A 19,600-nucleotide genomic window follows, 5' to 3' on the forward strand; every position below is an offset into this window, starting at 1 on the left:
ATACTCCGGTAAATATGCAGCAGTAAGAGTCCTTTCTGCTGGTAGGATAGGTCAAGGCTACCATCGCGTCCTGGCCCAAAGGAGCACCCCAAATGGGGCGACGGGGCTCGATTCATTAAGGACGGGCTGGCAATGACTGCGTAGACCATTGTCTTGCCCCATGTGCTCTTGAAAGAAGTCCTCGCGGACTGTTATTCAGAGGCGGGTTGCTGCGAGGAGAGCATCTGGGCCTGAGCTTATCTTGGGGCGGTCATTTCTGATCGAGTCAGTCCGTGGGCAGGACTCAGGCACACCTGGTCCCGTGGCTCTGGTTCCGTCCCGAAACGCTGTTCCTCCTCTCTTCTCGTCGCCGTAAATCTTGTTTTCTTCTTCCTCCCTGGTTTACCCCTTTGTGTCCCTGAACCTTGTGGTTCCATCATTTCATGGTCATTCCTGGGGTGTTAGCTCTGCTCTTTCCCTCCCCATTCATGACTCGTTCAATATCCGCAATTTACCTTCCGAGATGAGCTAATTGAGCCACCCGATTTACCACCGGCACTTCCCTCTTGGTGGGGTGATTATTCTTGAGGGGTGGCTGGCCCATCACTCTCCTCATCGGTGGTCGTCAGCAATGGTTAGTACTTAATGGCCGGGTTTCGCTTGCCTCTCCGTTCACCTGTCCAGTCAGTTGCAACGAGCATGATTTCCTGCCCCGTCCCCATAGCTCCTTCCTGTTCTTGATTTAGTAGAAGCCAAGTCCAGCCGGGTCCCAACCCAATCCGTTAGTGCAACGCTCGAGATATTTCCGTGAACGCTATCACTTTCACCAGTACCACTGGAATCATTACTCCGGCAATCTTGTGCTTGTTCAAGACCTGGGACGGCTTTGGTGACCGGCAGGACTCGACCACGGTGACTTAAAAACGTCATGAAACTCCCTGGCCTCTCAACAGGCTTCGAATGAAGACCACTGGGATGAAGAGTCCTCGGGGATATGCGTGACAGTATACTGGGGCTCTATCTGCTGATCAGATGGAAGCTTATTGCGGAGGAAATATGTGTGAAAGGGGCTTCTTTGGCTGGGCATTGTCTAGCTTATCTCGAACTCCAGCCTCGAAGTCAATACCCAAACAGTACCGGTTCCCATTAATGCACCCCAACGACATCCCCGATCTGCTGCGTCCCTAATTCTGCATTCGCATGACCGCTACCCCAACCATAAGACCCTCTATGATGGTTTTCGTCCGATAGCAACGTACCTGAATCGTCAGCATCAGTTTGGACCATTCGAACGACCCACTTACAAAGGGAAATATGTTTTCAGGCTCGGGTTTTCCGCTTCTTTTTGTGCTTGATCGATCAGCTGCTGAAACTCGTCATGCGACATGTGCAGGCGTTGGGTCAAGGGGTAGAGAGCTACTGCAGTGAGCAGGTGTTTGGTGATCTTGCGGTTGGCTTTGCCTATGTCTCGCATCCTTGGTTCTACTGGATTGTCAGAATTCTATCCACTAAAACTGGCTTGGAAGAACTCACCGCTAGGCCATTCGCAAAGGGGGACAGGTATCATCGTGGATTCGATTTCCTTCAGCCCTGCTGCTTGCAGGAGATCTCTCAGGCGGGTGCCTACACGAAGATCCTTGACGTCTTCCACTGAGCTCATGAGCTTTGTACTCCACTGTCTCAATGCGTGCTTCTCCGTGAGCGAACCGTTGTCCGACTGGACGTTGAAGTAGATCTCGACCAACTGCACCCAACCGCCTGGTTTCAGAACTCTATTCCACCTTGAAGTCAGTCTCGCATTATCTTCACAGCATCCGTGACCCTAGGGCCTGCTCTTTACAACCGGACCTTTTGATGTCTTGTATGTATGACGACCATCGGGATCCATCGATACCTGTTGCCATCATTCTCGAATTGACGAGATCGAAATATCTAGGGGGGAAGGTAAAGGGGCGGTTCAGATCGTCGACCTACCGATTTAAAGATTAGATTCATCTCGATGGGGACAGTTCGGCAGACTTAGGTTTCATATTTGAAAGGGAATTGTGTGCTCTGGCACTATGCAGAGGCACACTCATAGGTGTCGGAAGAGAAGAAGTGCCTTACTTGAAACTCCAAGTTTTCCGCCACATCAAAATCATCATCGTCGTTATCTGGTATCATATGAGGGGATATATCAACACCGATGACCTTTCATTCAGTTATGCCGTTAGTCATTCATGAAATGACAGCGCTACTTGCCCAGATCTAACCTCGCATTCTGGAAATTCTTCTGCTACCTGGATAGCCCAGGACCCCGCGCCGTGACCACAATCAAGAACTCTTTGAGGCTCACAGTTTCGCGGGAAGATCAGCCGATTATCAAAGATCTTGTTGAAGACTTTATTCTGGAGCTCGAGCCGATTCGCTTCATCCTAGTAAGAGGGAAGTCAGCCATGGCCTTTTGTCGCGCAAGGTTCTTGGCTTCTACACGATCAACTGGCTGAAATGATATCTCATTATCAATCGAGTATTGCTGATATTCGCGTCCGTGAACGTTTATTGTGTGCCGATACGTCTCGTCCAAATTTTCCGTCTGCGAGTCAGGGCTCCTTGTTGATGGAAGAAGGTTAGTCTCTCCTGACAGCACGCACGGGTTATGGCAACGGGCTGTGTACGTCATCGTTAATTCGTTCCCCAGGGTAACTGTATATGTGTTGATGTGGTTATGTTGATGTGTGGCAAAAGAAATTCAGTGCAAAAGGGGTTTCTATAATGTGGGAGAAGGTGCAATGGAGGCTGTGTGCTCAGTGGATGTTCCAAAAGCGGTTGATGCGGCACGCACCAGAATTCGGAGGGCGATAAAAGTCCCACTGGGCACAGACAAGGAAGTACTATCTTGGCCTCGCTGAACGAGCTGGGGCAGTACTTACTATGCGGGACTCAGCGTCCGTACGTTTTAGTACGGATGATGGAAATTTCCGCTCTATGCAGGACCAAGCATCTGACTGGGGGCAGAAAGACCAAAAACCATATATCATTGGCAGGTTGGTCCTGAAACGTATTTCCGAGCAAGCAAGACCGGACTCAGGATAATCCATGATCTAACTACACTAATTCGTGGATTGTTGGGTGTACGCCTTGCTGGGTCAAATACATGCTTATTCGGGCATTGGATAGGTTGGTACTATGGCCCAGGGGAAGGAGGGGCTGATAGTACCTTCCGGAGGGGTCAACAATTCCGACAAAATAAGCATATGGGTAGCCCAGGATGACTCCTTGGGCCCAGCCTGTAGGCCACGACCGGCTGCCAACCTGGAAGGCCGGCGGCGCAATGGCTTTAACAATTCATCGGCTCGTTTCCCTTGTCCATAAGGCGAAGGATTCGCGCTGTCTTCCTCGCGATGACCGGGGCGCAGAAAGTTTGTTGTTGTTACTAGGCTCGTATCGTGCCTGCTCAGATGCAAAGGATGCTCTGTCGCATGAGCCAAGCCAAGTACTAGTGAGTCTACTTCCTAAGCCACAAACTAAGAACTTGATGGCCACACAGAGAATCTTTCTTGTCAAGCAACTATAGATGACAGCCTTGTGATTCACCTGGTTCAGATATGAGCCTGACTGTTAGTGTGCGAGGCTGCACCCAGGCGAATGAGGTGGTGGGACGTTACGAATGAACTGCATTGTTCAGCCGCTCATAGGTCACATTCTGTATGACCATATTCATGCACAGGAGAGGGGGGAAGCAAAGCGAGGCCAGAGGGGGTTGAAACTGTCAAGAATTCTGAGCTCCACTCAAGGAGCCAGTCAAAGACTCAAAGTTAGGGTCACCTAGTCCCGTCGCATTTATTGGAGGCCAAAGACTTCTCGGGGTTTGTGGGCGCAGAGCCGTCGGGATTCCTGGCTTCGTCCCGCTGTCACCTTCAAGGCAGAAGCGACTCTCCATCACGGCGACTACCTGGGATTTCTACTAACATACAAGACATTCAGGGACATAATATATGACGGCATCAATGCTCGAAACAGGTGGGGTTGTCTGCTGAACGATTGTAAAGCACAGGTAGGCGAATCTAAAAGGTCGGGGAGGTGCTAAGTCTGCCACTAGCCCGGCCAATTTCGATGCAGGATTTTCTTGCCCCTTCTTATTATGACACTCGCCCTGCATCCACACACACTCACCGCTTCTTTTGGTATCGCGCAATGATCTAAGGGCTTAGTAAATGCGACTAACAGCAACCTGAGATGGCCGGTTCACGTCGAGGCTGGCAGAGTTTTTGGCGTGCGACCGCCCCTGAAGGACAGACCAATGGCGTTTCCCGTGGCGAATGAACAGTGACTCTGAGTCCGACTGAGCGACAGATGATCGGGACCTAAAAGGATGCTGAGGCTTCTAGACACAACTGCTCTGGGAAACGGCCGATACAGCACTGTCCCCATATCAGGTCCGGAACTGACTCCTTTCTCTCCCCTAAACCGTGACCCAGTCTCGAGTACAATAGGACACTCGAACCCGAGGAGAAAGCATTCCTGTGACGAACGGCCGGGCTCCGCAGAGGTGACACATGAAACGCGGTTCGCCATTCAGCCGAATTGCTGGTGGCTTCGATGGGGACAAATGGCCGACCCGTCTGTTCCATTAGCTTTGTGCCAAGAGCGTGCACTGATGTGGCCATGATATTCCCCGAGCGCAACCCATGCATGCAGACAGGGAGGTCATGCATGTCAAGCCGTCAGACGGGCTTGAGATTAGAGCATCCATGCCGTCGGGTCTGACATGGGAAGAGGACATGGGCACAGGGCACGCAGATAGTTGGCGGCAAACCCAGAACCATGGTTCAGCTTCGGGTAGGGGAAGGCCTGCCGTCGGGGCCTATCTACGGGGCGGTTAGGCCCGCTAGTGCCCTGGGGCAGTGCCCACTATACTTGCGGCAGTTGTCAGTACGTAGTGCTACTGTCAACGGACGTGAAGTCTGAAGGATCGTGAAGAATATCTAGTAGATGAGGAGCGTTATGTAGTGCTGAAGGTAGGTGTTCTCGTTCTGTTGTTTTTGGCAAATCCACTCCAAGGTTCTCAGGATTAGAATAAGCGTCCCAGTGTGTCTGTCTCGGAACTAGTAATCCATGGTGCCCTGATCATCACCACTCTATTATGCAGGAAAAATATATGAGTTCACAAGAGTAAGAGAGGGGCGCTTTCTTCTTTCTTTTTAGCGTACAAAATTCGACTAGCGTATTATACAATGGGTCATGCTATACGTAACCACACCCGACCTTTGCCGAGTACTTCCTTTCCTTCGGAATATTCTTTCTTCACTGCACCTCCTCGCCAGTCAAATATCTCAGACTGGCCTTCATAAGACCCAGCACCAAAGTAACCTCCTCCTTCGTTCTCGGCGCATAGATCAACACATACTCAGATGGCAATTGAATCAATTTCCCGCCCGCCAAAGCCCTGGGAATCTCCACACCACTGAACCCATGTCTCTGACCCCAACCAGCATCGAAAACTTTCTTACCTTCAGAAAGTCAGCACCAGTAACCAGAAAACAGAGAGACCAATTTATCTCTTGATCCCACCATCCAAACATCCCAATACAAACACGCCGAACACTGTCAAAACCAAACCCAGAAAATGAAAAGGAAGAACTCACAATCGGCAGGGGCCAAAACCATATGCAACGAATAATCCTTCAAGCGATGGACATGCACACACTCGCCATTCAATTTCCTCGTCGTCTCATTCCTATTAATCAACTCCTCCGTCGCAAGGAATATCGCACCCGCATGCAGCTCCAAGCGCGAATCGGCGACTTTCACTAACTGCGGGTTTTGCTCTGCGAGGGCGTAGAATTGCGAGTCGAGGTACTATACATCACACACATAAAACCCATACTATCAGCCTTCCCAAGTTCTCACATATCAACCACCACCACCACCACCACCTCATCTAAGAGTCTTAGGGATACTAATAAAAAAAGTGAGAGTGTGCATACCATCTTCACCTCCTCCCCCGCAAACTCCTCCACCTGGCGCTGTGGCACATAATGCGGTCCGACGACGGGTCTCTTCTCCTTCTTCAAAGCGTTGAGCAGATCTACTGTGTCCTCGGAGAGGTATGACTGCGTCTCGCCGTTCGCGATCTTCTTCTCGTAGATGGTTGTGCTGGTCATGTTGCGTCCGAATGGGTAGAGGAGGAATGTCACCCCGAACCAGCCTAGGAGGTTGTATGGGGCGCCGCCGGGGCCGTAGGATAGGTAGGTTTTGTAGTTTTTGTAGAGGAGGGGGAGCAGGAGGGTTGTGAGGGTGGTTAGTGTTATTGTTGTGCGGGATGGGGTGGTGAGGGTGGGGGATTGGAGCCAGGATTGGGAGATGGGGAGGGGGATGGTGGGTTTGAGGGTTGTGAGGAGGGAGGGCATTTTGATTGCGTGTGTATTGATGTTGGTGGTGGTGGTGGTGGTGTTGGTGTTGGGGTGCAGGCTTGTTGGGGGTTTTGTATAGGTGGGATGGTATGGTTTTTAGATGTCACGATGATGATTATGATGGTGCAGTGAGGGGGAGGGAGAAGGAGGGGGAGGGATACAAGGGGTTCATATATTCATTCATTCCTCCGTTTAGTGAGATCATGTCACCGGCAGGTGATCTGATGCATCAATAGTTGCCGTGCTTATTATTATTATTATTATTATTTTCCGATGTAGTCGCTATCGGGTTCGCAGGCTTATATTCTACATGTCTTACATGGTGAGAGCTGCGAGCTTACTATCTATCTTCCTATGGATAGAAATGATGCAAAGCTAATACTCTTCTGGTAAGCGTTGCGATACTTCAGCTTAGTTGACTGCAATTACGGTCGGGGATTCCATCCGAGGGATTCCGATTCCGGGTTGCCTTACTGACTCATAGCCATAGAACGGGACTATGGATCATTCGGGCGGAATTTTAGGTGTGATTTTGTTCGTTCATAATCTGGTCATTCATTGCATTGCATTATTCAGTAGAGTAGTGGGTATTCGCAAATCATCATCGGGCGTCAAGCATGTCCCGTCCGGCCGTCTTTCTTCCTGATACTCCAGCCTTGCCGTGGCTAACACATAGGTAATAAAACATAAAACTATAGAGGGGGTGAAGGGGTGAGGTGAGGTTGTGTGCAGAAACTCCCAACCTGTCTCTGGATTGCAGTTTCCAAGCGCGGCCTATATGGCTTATGGGTTGGCCTGTAAAAGTCCCTCATCAAGGGACGGCCTGGCACGGCTGTGTTTAGGTGCTGGATGTCGCCGCGTCCTGTGGAGGATTGTCGGCTTGTATGTTATTCCAAACTGCGAAAGTGGTGAGGTTACCCTCGGAACCTTTCAGTGGAGATAGTAAGGTTCTCGTTTCAGTCGTCTTTACTGATCGCGCTCAAGGCATGCGCCAGCTTAAGAAGAACGACACTTTCAGTCGCGGCGTAGTAGTTCAAGCTGCAATATCGTTAGCGTCGTCGTCAACAGCGTGAAGGGATCCCCACCTGTCCATCAGAATTCGCAGATGGCGGTTGAAATGCTCCTCGCATCGACGCAGCGTCTCCTCTAGCTTGTCGATACGCGACGGGTCATATCCTCGCCCATCTGAGCCAGCGGCTTTGTTTCCCGCCAAGTCAGGGTCCGCTGAAGCAAGCGCGCGCGCAAGAGAGGATGTGGCCCAGGAGGAGAACATGGTGCAGCAGGTCATGAGTCGATGGTGGATCTGGACGATTATTAGTACGGGATGCGATCATAGTAGGCTTGTTGACAAACCTTGAGCAGCTTAGCCTGCGTCAGCATGCATTCCTTGAGGCATGTATCCAGAAAGTCCACATGGTCCTGCATCAGCTCGTCCACAGTGCGATTGACTTGTTTAGTGCCGTTGACGGTCACCTCGGAGCCGTCGGCATCAGTGCCATTTACCCGGTCCATGAGGTTCTGCCAGTTGGGCTCTACGACCTCCGCCGTGCAAAAGTAGAGGAGCTGCTGGACAAACACCAACATCTTGGACCGCAGGTTCCATGCTCGCCTTTTCCACATCTCAAGTCGTCGGTCAGAGGACTTGTGCCTCCAGGCAATGACCTTGCTCTGGTCTAGCCACGATGTGACAAGCATGGTTTCAATGTGACGGAGTGACAGGATGTGTCGGAAAATCAGCTGGTACCGGAGAACCGTTTTGCGACTGATAACAAGGGATAGCGGAAAAGGAACAGAGTAATCCAGCTCCAACGCATCGAAGCCCAATATATCCTTGTCATCCTCTCCACTCTGGCTTGTAGGTGCCTGGTATTTCTCGATTGCCGCCTCCGGGTTATCCTGATCGATACCCGAAACGCTTACAACTTGCATCAGCCATTTCGTGAGCCCGACCTTGTTCATTCGGACCTTGACATCTTCCTTGAACGGGTCTTGAGCCGCGATACTCCCAGGCTGTCGCAATACCAAATCGAGAAGCGATTGGAGCTTGCTTTCGTTGACATTCTTGGCGGGCTTGCGTAGTTCAGATGCGCCGAGCTCGAGAAAGTAGGAGAAGAAGTCGGACCGATCTAGGAAGAAGTAGTGCTTGAGGGAACGGAAGCGGGTCGTAAGGGAATTCTTCGTGAGAAGGAGATTCAACAGCGATGCGTTGGCATACGTGTAGGCTGCGTTGACGTTTTCTAGGAAGCGAGGGTCGTCGAGGGTTTTCGGAACATCTTTCACTGCTTTGCTAACATCGACACCACCACATTCTCGCACGACATTCAGGTACTTTCCGGCCAGAAGGACTTTGTCCTTGACGCTTTCCAGTTGTGGTGGAACCTCGTTTTCGCGAATTGTATATCGCTTCTCCCAGTATTCGTCCGTGTAATCTTCCTCGAGCTTCTCCCGCTTGATCCACTTTTGCTCTTTGACAAGAAACTCGCCATGTGGGTCCTTGATACCTCCATGGTGTAACCATTCATTAAGCATTGTCATGTACGGCCGACTAGCATCCCGAAGCAGCCTTTCCAAAAGAGCTTTCGTGGTCGGGTCACCCGAGAATGTCGTCAGCTGCTCAGTAAGGAGCCGCAGAACATTGCCGCCTTTGCAGATCCTCTTGCTAGACATGGCTCCAGGCACAAGCTCTCCACCTTCCTTGAGCTGCTCCAGGATATTGTCCACATCGTCGAAGTCGTCGATTGATTCGTCGAGGTCCTGGTCTAGAAGCCCGTTTCGTCGGAGGAGCTCCTGACCCAGAGTATACAGCTGAGCCAAACATTGGCTCGTCGGCATTAGGTGTAAATGAAGAACATGTAACGTGAAGCTCGGGTTGTTCAGTAATTCGTGCTCTAGCTGGGCAACGAGGACCAGGTACTCCTTGAGCAATTTCCGGATCGTCGCACATAGCGCATGGCTGACTGCCCCGTATTCTGCGCGGCTCTGTACCTCCACAAATGATTCTAGCGCACTGTAATGAGTCGCTATCTTCAGGGTCGATTGTGTAAGTTCCTTTAGGGTCGGGTCCATTCCCGAGGGTAGCTGGAAAGCAGGTCCGGTCAACCTGTCCTTCTCCTGGGACGGGTCATATGACCTGTAATGAATGTATTGGCCCTCAAATCCCATAAAAACGTATAGCAAATCCTCCAGTATCGCCCTTTCCTGCGCATCGGCTGATAGCTCGCGAAGCGGAGTTGGTTGAAGCGATTGAGGCAGAGCGGAAGCCAAAGGAGGAAACGATACTCGACTAGCTAACGGTGCTGTGGAATGGGGCATTAACGAAGCCTGAGGGTTCCATGGAGCTGGAGCAAGATATAGTTAGCGCGCGAACATCTCTCTACCTGCCAGTAGTTCAAGGAAGTGAGACTGACTCTCCACTGGTTGCTTATCCTTCTTTCGGGAATTGGGACTGGCCCCCTCGGCTTGACTCGGTCCTCGTTTCGATCGGGACCTCTCCATGAATTCACCTCTATTGCCTGCATTGGACGACTCCTTGACCGGGTTTCTCGTTCGAACCTGGGACTTGTCTCGCGTATGCATCGCCATTCGCTCGGTACGCTTGTCGCTAACGATAGGTTGTTGGTCGCGGGACGATCTGGTTTTCTGGCTGGAGGTGCTCCCGCGATGGTCTATATTCTCCGATTGCAAGGGGGAAGCAGCGCTGCGCAGACCGGGCTTCTCAGCGTCGGCGACGCGGTTGGACGCAACGCGGGGTCTCGGGGCGCTCATGTAGCTGGCGCGACGCTCATTGACGGACATGGTCCCGCAAGGTCGAGGAAGATACGAGGAACAATCATGCAGCCTGTGCCACTAACACCATTGAATGAAGTAAACAGAGTGTAATTCCAAATCCTGGGGAGAAAACAGCAACCATTGGACCCGGACTACACGTCCCGAAGCCGTAGTTTTGGGTTCCATCCGGGCAAAGCAAACAGTCGGCCGTGGATGCCTGACTGCGGCCTGGGGCAGCGACCGCCCTCTCCGCCAGGCACTCGCCGGACTTGCGTAGACAACCGCAACAGCTTCGCCCGAGCTTCCCCAAGAGCTGCTGCCAACTCTACCCTCCTCCCTCTATCTCCTACATCCCAATCTCGTCTTTCTCCCCCATTCTTCCCTACCTTATCTCCATCTCACTAATTGTCATCACATCTCCCACATAATCCAACATGTTCATTGCCCGCTCAGAATACGGTAAGCTCCGTCAGACCTCCCCCTCTGATGCGGTCATCTAACTAACAGCTTTCCTTGACAGACCGTGGAATCAAGTACGACTCTGATGCCCCTTTCCTGCATAGCAATGCGAATACATACAGTATCTAACCATGCGATAACAGCACCTTCTCTCCGGAGGGGCGTTTGTTCCAGGTCGAATACTCTCTCGAAGCTATCAAGCTGGGTTCAACAGCGATCGGTGTACGTGCATCCGTTCCTGCCCGATGACATCTGAAGCCGCTCGAAGCCATCAACTACATTCATAACCTTCAATAATTCTAACATAGCTCTAGGTCGCCACCTCCGAAGGTGTCATCCTGGGTGTCGAGAAGCGTGTCACCTCCAGCCTCCTCGAGGCCTCCTCCGTCGAGAAGATCGTTGAGATCGACCAACACATTGGCTGTGCCATGTCCGGTCTGCAGGCAGATGCCCGGTCCCTGGTCGAGCACGCCCGTGTCGAATGCCAGAACCATGCCTTCCACTACGCCGAGCCGTTGAGAGTCGAGAGCTGCACCCAGGCCATCTGTGACCTGGCCCTGCGATTCGGAGAGACGGGAGACGACGAGGAGAGCGTCATGAGTCGGCCTTTTGGTGTCGCCTTGCTGCTTGCTGGTATTGATGAGGATGGTCCGCAACTGTACGTTGGGTGTTTTCCTGCTTACTCACCGGCGGGGCAGTGAGACAGTTACTGGGAAAGTGTGTACTGATTGATTCTGCTTATTTTAGATACCACGCGGAGCCGTCCGGAACGTTCTACCGATACGATGCGAAGGCTATCGGGTCCGGAAGCGAGGGTGCGCAGGCGGAGCTGCAGAATGAATACCATCGTTCCTTGACGCTGGGTGAGGCAGAGACTCTGGTTCTCAAGACGCTGAAGCAGGTCATGGAGGAGAAGCTGGACGCGAAGAACGTTCAGCTCGCTAGTGTGACTAAGGAGAAGGGCTTCCGTATTTACGATGATGAGGAGATGGGTCGGGCTGTTGCGCAGCTGGGCAGCAACCAATAAGGGAGGAGGGCCTCTAAGCATGAAGATATAATGGGCCAACGAGTATATCAGCAATAGTTCGTCCTGTCCGGACTGGTAATTGTCTTGGTATCCATAGAAAAGAACAACGACCTCGTCTAATGACTTTGAATGCTTAAATGCCCCGGCCTTCTTTTAATTGCAAACTAACTTTTTTCTAATGACCAAACAAGCAGCCGATGATATCATAGTATATACAGATGGCTAGTAATTGTAACACCCAAGTTCCGATCACAGCTATCTACTACCGGATCTTGTAGACACATGGCTTGAGAACAGCGGCCTCTTCCTCCGCAGTCATCCCTTTGTCAGCGAGGGCCGACCTGTCAATGAACCTCTTCTTTCCAGGACCAGCAGCTGCGCCTGTCGTCGAGGCATATTTACCCTTGGTAGGAGCACCACCCGCCTTGACAAACTCCATCTTCACAAACATCTTGTTGGACTTGTCAACTGACTCGGGCTTCAGAACGAAGCCTCGCGTGCGGAACACCTCCACGAAAGCAGAAATATCCGTCTCATCGTCATTGTCAGCCGGACGAGCGTCTTCAGCATAGATATCTGCGTCATCAACGTCGGAGCCTTCATCGTCACCAGCCTTCTTCTTGAGCTTCTTCTTCTCTGACTTGCTGAGCGGCTTCTTCGCTCCAATCTGTGCCTTCTTGCGGTGCACCTTGCCAAAGCGACTCTTGACTTCACTGACCCAACACTCGCCCTTGCCGTCACTGCGCAGGACCCGCCATGCTTCCTCCACGAAAGAGACCCAGTTGGTGCCCATCAGACTGAGACAGAAGACAGTCACATCGACAGAGCCGTCGGCTAATGGGAGGTTGGAGATGTCTGCCTTGGTGATCGGAGAGCCCTCGGGGGCGTGGAGATCGTAGCTGAGAAGCTTGAGGTTCAGCTTCTGGGCGGAGGGCAACAGAGCGCGGGCGAGCTGGGCATCACCGCAGCCAAGGTCAGCAATGGTGCACAGTCCATTGGGCCGACGAGGGAGCGCGAGAGCGGAATTCCGCTTGTTGTCAAACTTTCCTTTCTTGGAAGAGCCACGAACTGCCCCTCTACCGCGGAAGGCCTTGATGTAGCCATCGACGGGGTTGGAAGGCCAGGACTCCTTGACCTGGCGAGAGAAGCCGGCGTGGTACTCGTCGAACAGTTCCGGGTTCGCGCTAAAAAGCTCAAAGGCCTTGGCAGAGGGTGTCGTGTATAGCGTCTCGTTCAGATGACGGAAACGGGATGAGATCAGCTTCTGTCGCATAGCTTGTTGGAGGGGAGTAAGAATGGCCTCTGTTTTCGGTGGAGCGACAGGTAGGGACTCGGCAGCTGGAGTCTCAGTTGAAGCTTCTTGCTGCTGATCCTTGTTCTTGTTCTTGTTCTTCCTCTGCTTCTTGTTGGCGGGCTTTCCTTCCTCCCCGGTAGTCTCGGTCTTTTCTTTGGGCTGCTCTTTCGTCGCCTCGCTCTGCTTTCCCTGACCATCTCCACCCTTCTTAGGCTTCTTATCAGCCTTCACGGCATTGTTGTTCGCATTCTGCTTCTGGCCCTTGGGGGTCGGTTTCTGGCCCTCGATATGCCGACGGTACATCTCATCGACATTGCCCTTGGTGACATGATCTTCGCGCTTGCGCTTCCTGTCCCTGTTGTTGATGGGGGTACTATTAGCCCCAGTTGAGCTCTTGGACGAAGATTGCTTCTGGGACGCTTCGGCCTGCTGCTGCTTGAGAGCAGAGGTCTCGAGGGACCAGCCTGGGACGGCGAACATAATTGTGTTCTCAATGAAGTCCTTCACTGCAAAACTCTTCCCAATGATTCGGCTCTCCCTGAGGAAAATCTGGTGGCTCTAGACCGGAAATATCGGCGTGGACGGTGAGGAGAAATCCCAAAAATTTCTGGCAATAAAAGGCGGAGAATGGCAGCGGGCGGCTTTCTGCCGTATCGATTGGGGCGGTCAGAACAGTAGGTTACTAGTACACCATTCCCTTTTTGGAATGTATTGCGATCTGGGGTCGTGATAGTCAGGTGGATTTCAGCCTCCCAGTTCTGGCTATAAATCTACTCGGGGTAAGGGCTTTGTTGCTGTACATGATCTTCGTTTGGTGGCTACCTTACACCGTGATCGATGCTCTGGATATGATGGAACCGTCATGGCTACTCATAGATCATTCGATCATAAGGACCAAACATGGATCCGTTTGAAGGCGAAGACACCACCAAGCAGCTCCTTATGGTCATATACAACAGATATTATCAGCTTAATGACCTGCCCCTCGATATCAACTGTTCAAAACGCATTGTGAAGATGTGCTGACTTCCACCCAGCGGGGCAGCCTTACTGCCTGAGGTGCTCAATCTATGGATTTCAGCCAATCACACAACGCATCGGCTGGGCGGCAGAACTTCCCCATCGGATCTCCCCACGCATTATTCGCTGCTGCTCTTCTTTACACCCACAGGCTATGAGTCTCCACATCGGAATCCTTGACTCGGTACCTAGTCTAGGCGCCTTACAGACTATCGGTTGCTGTCTTGTGACTATGGAAACGAGCTTGCGCTCAATTCCCTGCCGCCATGCAAGCAACCGACCATACCCGGAAATCACTACAAGACCCATCTGCCAGTGGGCCAAAGGCCGCGCCGGGTCCTGACACTTCGGCGGAAGTGCAGGGAGACTCCACGACGGCGGTTTCGGGCAGTGGATCTACTCAGAAAGTGCCTAAGAAACGCACCAAGTCTGGATGTCTAAGTGAGTCTCTTCGGTGAGCGTGTCTTAGCGACTCGAGCTTACCAGCCCTACTAGCTTGCCGGCAACGTCGCATAAAATGTGGCGAAGAGAAGCCCATCTGTAACAATTGTATCAAGTCAAAGCGCGATTGCAAGGGCTATGGCCCTCGTCTAGTCTTCAAGGATCCCTTGGGCATTACTGGTACCTCCTCGCAACCGGCAGCCATCAATTCACAGACCTTCAATGTGCCACCTCCCAGCGAGGATATCAATAATGCTGTGTCCCAGCAAAGGCAAGCCTGGTCTGGCCAACCGGTCCTCGCTCCAAGGCCCGTTGCAACCGCAACTTTGGAACAGTCTCCCCAGCCAGTCACAGCCGCGGCGCCTCATGAGTTTCAGCTGCAGCCACATACTCTGTCGCAGCAGGAATATCCAGTACTCCGTGAGCCGGCAGACACCTTGGCTTTCCTGGACCAACAACGGTCAGCTGGCTTAGAGCCGCGGTACCCGACTGATACAGGCATAATATATCCGCAAGCATCTTCTCGGGCACCCGGCGAGAGATTTGCACCCCCAAACTCATATCAGGTACTATCGAATGTTGAAGAAGAACGTGAGGACGATTATTACGATCTTGATACAGACGAAGAGAGCCATGAGCAGACCTTAGCACAAGATTACAATCAGCTCAGCCTTATCATGGCATCCGCTAATCGCGACCAGCAGCAGCTTCGAACTTTCACCACATACTTGAACGAGCCTAACATACTTACCTCTTATTCCCCAACTTATGGCTCCTCACCACTGAACAATCCGAAAACGGCACGCATTTTCTTGCATTTCATCCATTCGACCGGGCCCACTCTATCTGTTTTCGAGCGGCATCCAATTGATCCTTCCACCATGTTGGGGTCCCCGGTCCCAATGGCACAACAGGGACTCTGGACCTATACGCTTCCCCTTAAAGCCTTGGAAAATCAACCGTTACTGCAGGCCATCCTAGCTTTGAGCAGCCTACATATTTCTTACCTGCAACAGGCCCCGCCAACAGTTTCCCTGAAGCACTACCATTATGCTCTTAGAAGAGTCGGTGTCGCAGTTGGCCTACCCATGCGGCGCAAGCAGATCAGTACTCTTGCTGCTACACTTTTGCTAGGATACTACGAAGTAATGGGGGCCGATCACTCCAAGTGGAATAGTCATGTCGCAGGGTCGGCTCAGCTGGTGCGCGAGATTGACTTTGCTGGCATGACCCGTAGCCTGCGTGCTCAGCGGCGCAGGGTGTGGCTTGAGCGACATCATAGGGGGTCCTCCATTATATCCATAGTGGAACCCTCATATTCAGTCAGTTATGGTTCAGAAGATGACCCTTTTGCAGAAAAGGAACATGACATCGACGAAGATTTGATAGGCAGCCTTATTGGCCGGGCTGTCAGTTACGACGAGTTCGGACAGGTCGATGATGGTCAAGCCAGCTCTCGCCCCGAGAGACATTTTACTAGGAAAGACATTGAAAACTTTCGTATCCAGTGCGACCTCTACTGGTGGTATTTACAGCAGGATGTCATGCAGAGCATTATTAGTGGCGGTCCGTTATTGTCAGTAACATCCCCAATCTTTCATTGATGTACCATCAGACTGACAGTAGCAGCATTCCGTACTCTCAATGGGGACAGTGTCCCCCACGCGCCGGAATGGGTCGACTGGATGCTATATACGGCTCAGCGGATCATCTGTGGCTCTTGTTAGGACGACTGGCAGATTTTGGTGTTCGGGACAGAAAGCGGAAGCTGAGAGCAACAGAGGCTACGAGATCACAGTGGCGACCTGATTTCAGACTCGCTAGGTTCATGGCTCGTTTCACAGGGAGGGCGCCGGAACAGCAAGCAAGACCGTCGGCCGGTGGCCCTGTGCAGCCTCCTTCCGGTGCGCCAGCGGCTGGTCCGCCGTTCCATGGTATGGCTCCTCCCCGCGGACCAAGACATCCTCCACCAGCTTTTGTCGAATTTCCTCACCATGGCCATTACGATGATGAAAGCGCCGGGAACGGTTCATACGAAGAGGCTGAGGTTGAGTGGGAGAGTATGTTGATGGCACTCGACACATTTGAAAGCGCTCTCGGTCCGTATTTCATGCCTCTGCCTCCCGACAGTGTGACCCCGATATCGTCTCCTTTCGGGCCTGCTCTGCAGTACCGGACACATACTATAGCTGTTCTGTGGGGCTATTACCTCACCGGACGAATTCTCTTACATCGGTTACATCCATCAATGCCTCCTGCCATGATGGTATCTGCAAAGGTAGCGGCGCCGACTACGGCAGGATACTCACAGGCTATTGGAAGGATCGCGGCTGGGATTTACAATTCGCAAGTATCTCATTTAGACGCCGGGAGTCTGAGCCCGACACTCGGATCTTGTCTTATCAAGATGACCGTGCCGATCTTCTTCGCAGCAATCCAATACACCGACCCCGCACAACGAGATTGGGTCATAACAAGGCTGCGCAGCCTCTCCAAAAAGAGTGGTTGGAAGACGTCCGAATCTATAGCCAACAGTTGTGAGAATGCGTGGAGAGTCGCTGCGAAACAAGGCCGTGGACCTCCGTATGAGCGGAAAGACACGACCGAGTACGAACGGGCATCAACGTGGACACCACCCGTTCAAGAGACACCCTTGGGTAACCCCGGCGAAAGACGCTTTGTTACCATCGCCAGACGCCCATCAGAAGCCGGCTGGGCGATGGGACTTCTAAGCCTGGAAGATGACGTACTGAACCTCTCAATCGAGGATCGGGTATGATTACTTCGTAGTAGTTGCTGGCTGGCAAGGTTTCATTCAAGAATAGGCCAATAGATTGCAGGCCTGAATTACAAGTCAGTAGAAACGTTGTCAGTCAACGTCAAGCCACACGATCTATCAATTTTCTATTGACAAGGGCCCCTGAAGCAACCATGGCAACATCATATTTATTCCCTTGTCATCAAGGTGTCACAGACGACAGCATGACATCTGGATTGTGCTGTCTCCACCCCGTTCGAGACCTGCAACGGAGCTGCCGCTGTCAAAGTCACAGTCACTAATGGTTCGTCGCACGAAGCCCTCCAACGCAGCCTGAGTACAAAGTATATGTGATGTATCCACCTTGAAAAAGAACAATAAAAAAAGAAGAAAAAGGAATGTCGCCACCATTCTGCATGGGCTCGACCGGGCTCTGAATTTCATACAGGACCGGTCGAACGCATTACGCCACTGATCCGCACCGCCCCTGCAGAGAAGGATGATCTCGTCCCCTTCCCCCCTTTGTATCTGCAGGCTGACAGGCCCTTTTCCATGGTGCTCTGGTTCGGTAAAGTCCGTTTTGGAACCACCTGGCGAGATCTGATTCCTCGCATGGCCCTGCACGTGCATATGCATGCAACTAGTCAACTGTCGGGTCAGATGTGATCTCTCTATTTTTTTACCTTCCGTGTCTCCTCTTGTTCGAGACCGAGTCTAGAAGAGCAAAAAGAAGTTGTTGCTCCAGAAATATACATGTTAGTAAGGCTGAAATTGGATATTGATTGTATGTTGTTTTGTTTCAGATTTCTGGTTGATGTTGCTTTTTGTTTTGGTTACTGTTGCGGTGGTGTCATAGGTTGATATGCAGATGCAGGGTATTTAGTGTGACGGTCTTATGCATGATAATAATAAAACTACGTACTACTGTGCACAACCATCATGATATAATCCCTGTTTAGTCTTTGTTGCCAGATATGATCTGTGTCCTTGTCTTAGAACTATTGCATACTTATTAATGAACTTCATGCGAGGATCAGGCGCTAAATATAATGTTCTTTTCAGGCATACTTCACATGTAGTAGAAAATGTGATGCAGATCTTGAAACTGGCCCAAAAGTTATATTAGTACTATTGAAGTAGTGGTAGCGGTAGCAGTACTGGCCGGTGCTGGTGCTCGAAGGTCCCTTGTTAACGAAACCAGAGATACTTATGAGAAGCAGGCGTGGTGGCTACAGAATACAGTTATGTCATAGTCATGATCCTTATCACTGATAGTATTGTGTTACGGCTTGAATGGTTTCCATATTGCGAACTGTACTACTCTACTTAGTATTAGAATTGACAGTGGGTCAATCGGAATATTTAACTGACTTAAATCAATGAGTTGCCATGTGATCGAGGTTCGTGAGTTAAGACGGACGATGCTCAATAGTATGATGCGATATCATACATAGTAACACCTACTCCTAACTACTACTGCTAAAATAGTGTATAATGTCTTCCAATACTACTAAATCAAGAGCAAATATTAGTACTAGTAGTTAGAGATGATGCATCTCTCTTGTCGTAACGAGCATACTACTGAGCATATAAAGAGGGATGGAGAGAGATGAGCCCCGGTCTTGTTGTCTGTCTCGAGGTAGTGATAGTATTAGGCTGGACAGTCTTTATTGGCTGGTGCTACTATGAAGGTCCAATTTAATCTTATGATGGAGACAGCATATCCGGGCTATCAAGTATATATATGTCGTACTAGTACTATTCTTACTCGCTCAGTAAGCTCCTGCTGAATGTAGCAGCGACCAGGCCTGGATATAGGAAAGAATTTGGAAAAGAAGTAAGTATTGAAAGTTCTTGACTGTTCGAGGACGCTTGGGGATTAGTATTGGATAATGTAAAACGTAGCATGCGAGCCTAGAGGGGAAGGCAGAACTGGTTTTGTTCTAGCAGAAATCCGAGTGAGTGCAAGATAACACGTCAGCCCAATTGCCAAATTATAGTGTGAGTGGTAGTGATAGCCAAGTTTGGCTTGATCTGGTACTGATGAGGAAAGAGGGCAAGCCGTTCTTCAACTCGTCATCGGCGCGAGAAATGTCATAAAAGGTATTGTCTGATCGCTATAGACTGTTGATGGCCATGACAGACTGAGACAAGAATGCTTGAATAGCTTGACAACGATGCTTGACAGCTAATGCAATTGACCGCTTCAAGCAACACGCAGCAGCCGGGTGTGTCCGAGAGCAGCCAGGCTCGGCTCGAGACAGGAGTTCCTTTTTCCAGTTTACGATCAAGTTTAGGTTCATTATCAGTATCACACGTTGGGCTCAGAGGCCCTGGAGGAGCCCGATTGACCCAAGTTATCCCGTATTAGGAATCCCGAGAGCATCACATAGGTAATTCGGCCGAATTTGTGGGCAAGAGCATACGTACCTTTCTGAGTCATGGCACATATTAAGCCA

At 51.1% G+C, this 19,600-nt stretch overlaps 7 protein-coding genes across 7 annotated transcripts; 2 read left to right on the forward strand and 5 right to left on the reverse strand.

The window, feature by feature from the left end:
* Positions 1-1,035: 1,035 nt before the first annotated feature.
* Positions 1,036-4,628, reverse strand: BO85DRAFT_393671 (class I SAM-dependent methyltransferase; the record flags this gene model as incomplete). The annotated part of the gene is made up of 8 exons (XM_025656892.1): positions 1,036-1,238; positions 1,284-1,461; positions 1,513-1,751; positions 1,828-1,949; positions 2,086-2,169; positions 2,232-2,393; positions 2,450-2,595; positions 4,490-4,628. 8 exons carry the CDS (start codon positions 4,626-4,628, stop codon positions 1,208-1,210), a joined length of 1,101 nt encoding a protein of 366 aa, XP_025517734.1. The 3' UTR covers positions 1,036-1,207.
* A 496-nt stretch (positions 4,629-5,124) lies between these two features.
* BO85DRAFT_447681 (uncharacterized protein) lies at positions 5,125-6,503 on the reverse strand. The gene is made up of 3 exons (XM_025659769.1): positions 5,949-6,503; positions 5,607-5,820; positions 5,125-5,471 (listed from the first exon to the last, which is right to left on the reverse strand). The coding sequence occupies exons 1-3, from the start codon at positions 6,369-6,371 to the stop codon at positions 5,266-5,268; spliced, it is 843 nt and encodes a 280-aa protein (XP_025517735.1). The 5' UTR covers positions 6,372-6,503; the 3' UTR covers positions 5,125-5,265.
* Positions 6,504-7,323: 820 nt separating this feature from the next.
* Positions 7,324-10,262, reverse strand: BO85DRAFT_250954 (gamma-tubulin-complex subunit SPC97). Its single transcript, XM_025654928.1, has 4 exons — positions 9,782-10,262; positions 7,728-9,712; positions 7,460-7,677; positions 7,324-7,412 (listed from the first exon to the last, which is right to left on the reverse strand). Exons 1-4 carry the CDS (start codon positions 10,167-10,169, stop codon positions 7,331-7,333), a joined length of 2,673 nt encoding a protein of 890 aa, XP_025517736.1. The 5' UTR covers positions 10,170-10,262; the 3' UTR covers positions 7,324-7,330.
* Positions 10,263-10,508: 246 nt separating this feature from the next.
* pup2 (proteasome core particle subunit alpha 5) lies at positions 10,509-11,766 on the forward strand. Its single transcript, XM_025659770.1, has 5 exons — positions 10,509-10,601; positions 10,663-10,675; positions 10,745-10,823; positions 10,916-11,259; positions 11,349-11,766. The coding sequence occupies exons 1-5, from the start codon at positions 10,577-10,579 to the stop codon at positions 11,626-11,628; spliced, it is 741 nt and encodes a 246-aa protein (XP_025517737.1). The 5' UTR covers positions 10,509-10,576; the 3' UTR covers positions 11,629-11,766.
* BO85DRAFT_447685 (25S rRNA (adenine645-N1)-methyltransferase) lies at positions 11,753-13,498 on the reverse strand. The gene has a single exon (XM_025659771.1). The coding sequence runs from the start codon at positions 13,400-13,402 to the stop codon at positions 11,891-11,893; it is 1,512 nt and encodes a 503-aa protein (XP_025517738.1). The 5' UTR covers positions 13,403-13,498; the 3' UTR covers positions 11,753-11,890.
* A 571-nt stretch (positions 13,499-14,069) lies between these two features.
* BO85DRAFT_250971 (putative C6 finger domain protein) lies at positions 14,070-17,257 on the forward strand. The gene is made up of 3 exons (XM_025654929.1): positions 14,070-14,383; positions 14,438-15,959; positions 16,013-17,257. Exons 1-3 carry the CDS (start codon positions 14,209-14,211, stop codon positions 17,160-17,162), a joined length of 2,847 nt encoding a protein of 948 aa, XP_025517739.1. The 5' UTR covers positions 14,070-14,208; the 3' UTR covers positions 17,163-17,257.
* Positions 17,258-18,106, reverse strand: BO85DRAFT_250972 (uncharacterized protein). Its single transcript, XM_025654930.1, has one exon. It carries the CDS (start codon positions 17,775-17,777, stop codon positions 17,352-17,354), a length of 426 nt encoding a protein of 141 aa, XP_025517740.1. The 5' UTR covers positions 17,778-18,106; the 3' UTR covers positions 17,258-17,351.
* Positions 18,107-19,600: the final 1,494 nt, after the last annotated feature.

Source organism: Aspergillus piperis (genome assembly GCF_003184755.1).
Source record: "Aspergillus piperis CBS 112811 unplaced genomic scaffold BO85scaffold_5, whole genome shotgun sequence".
NCBI classification, from domain to species: domain Eukaryota; kingdom Fungi; phylum Ascomycota; class Eurotiomycetes; order Eurotiales; family Aspergillaceae; genus Aspergillus; species Aspergillus piperis.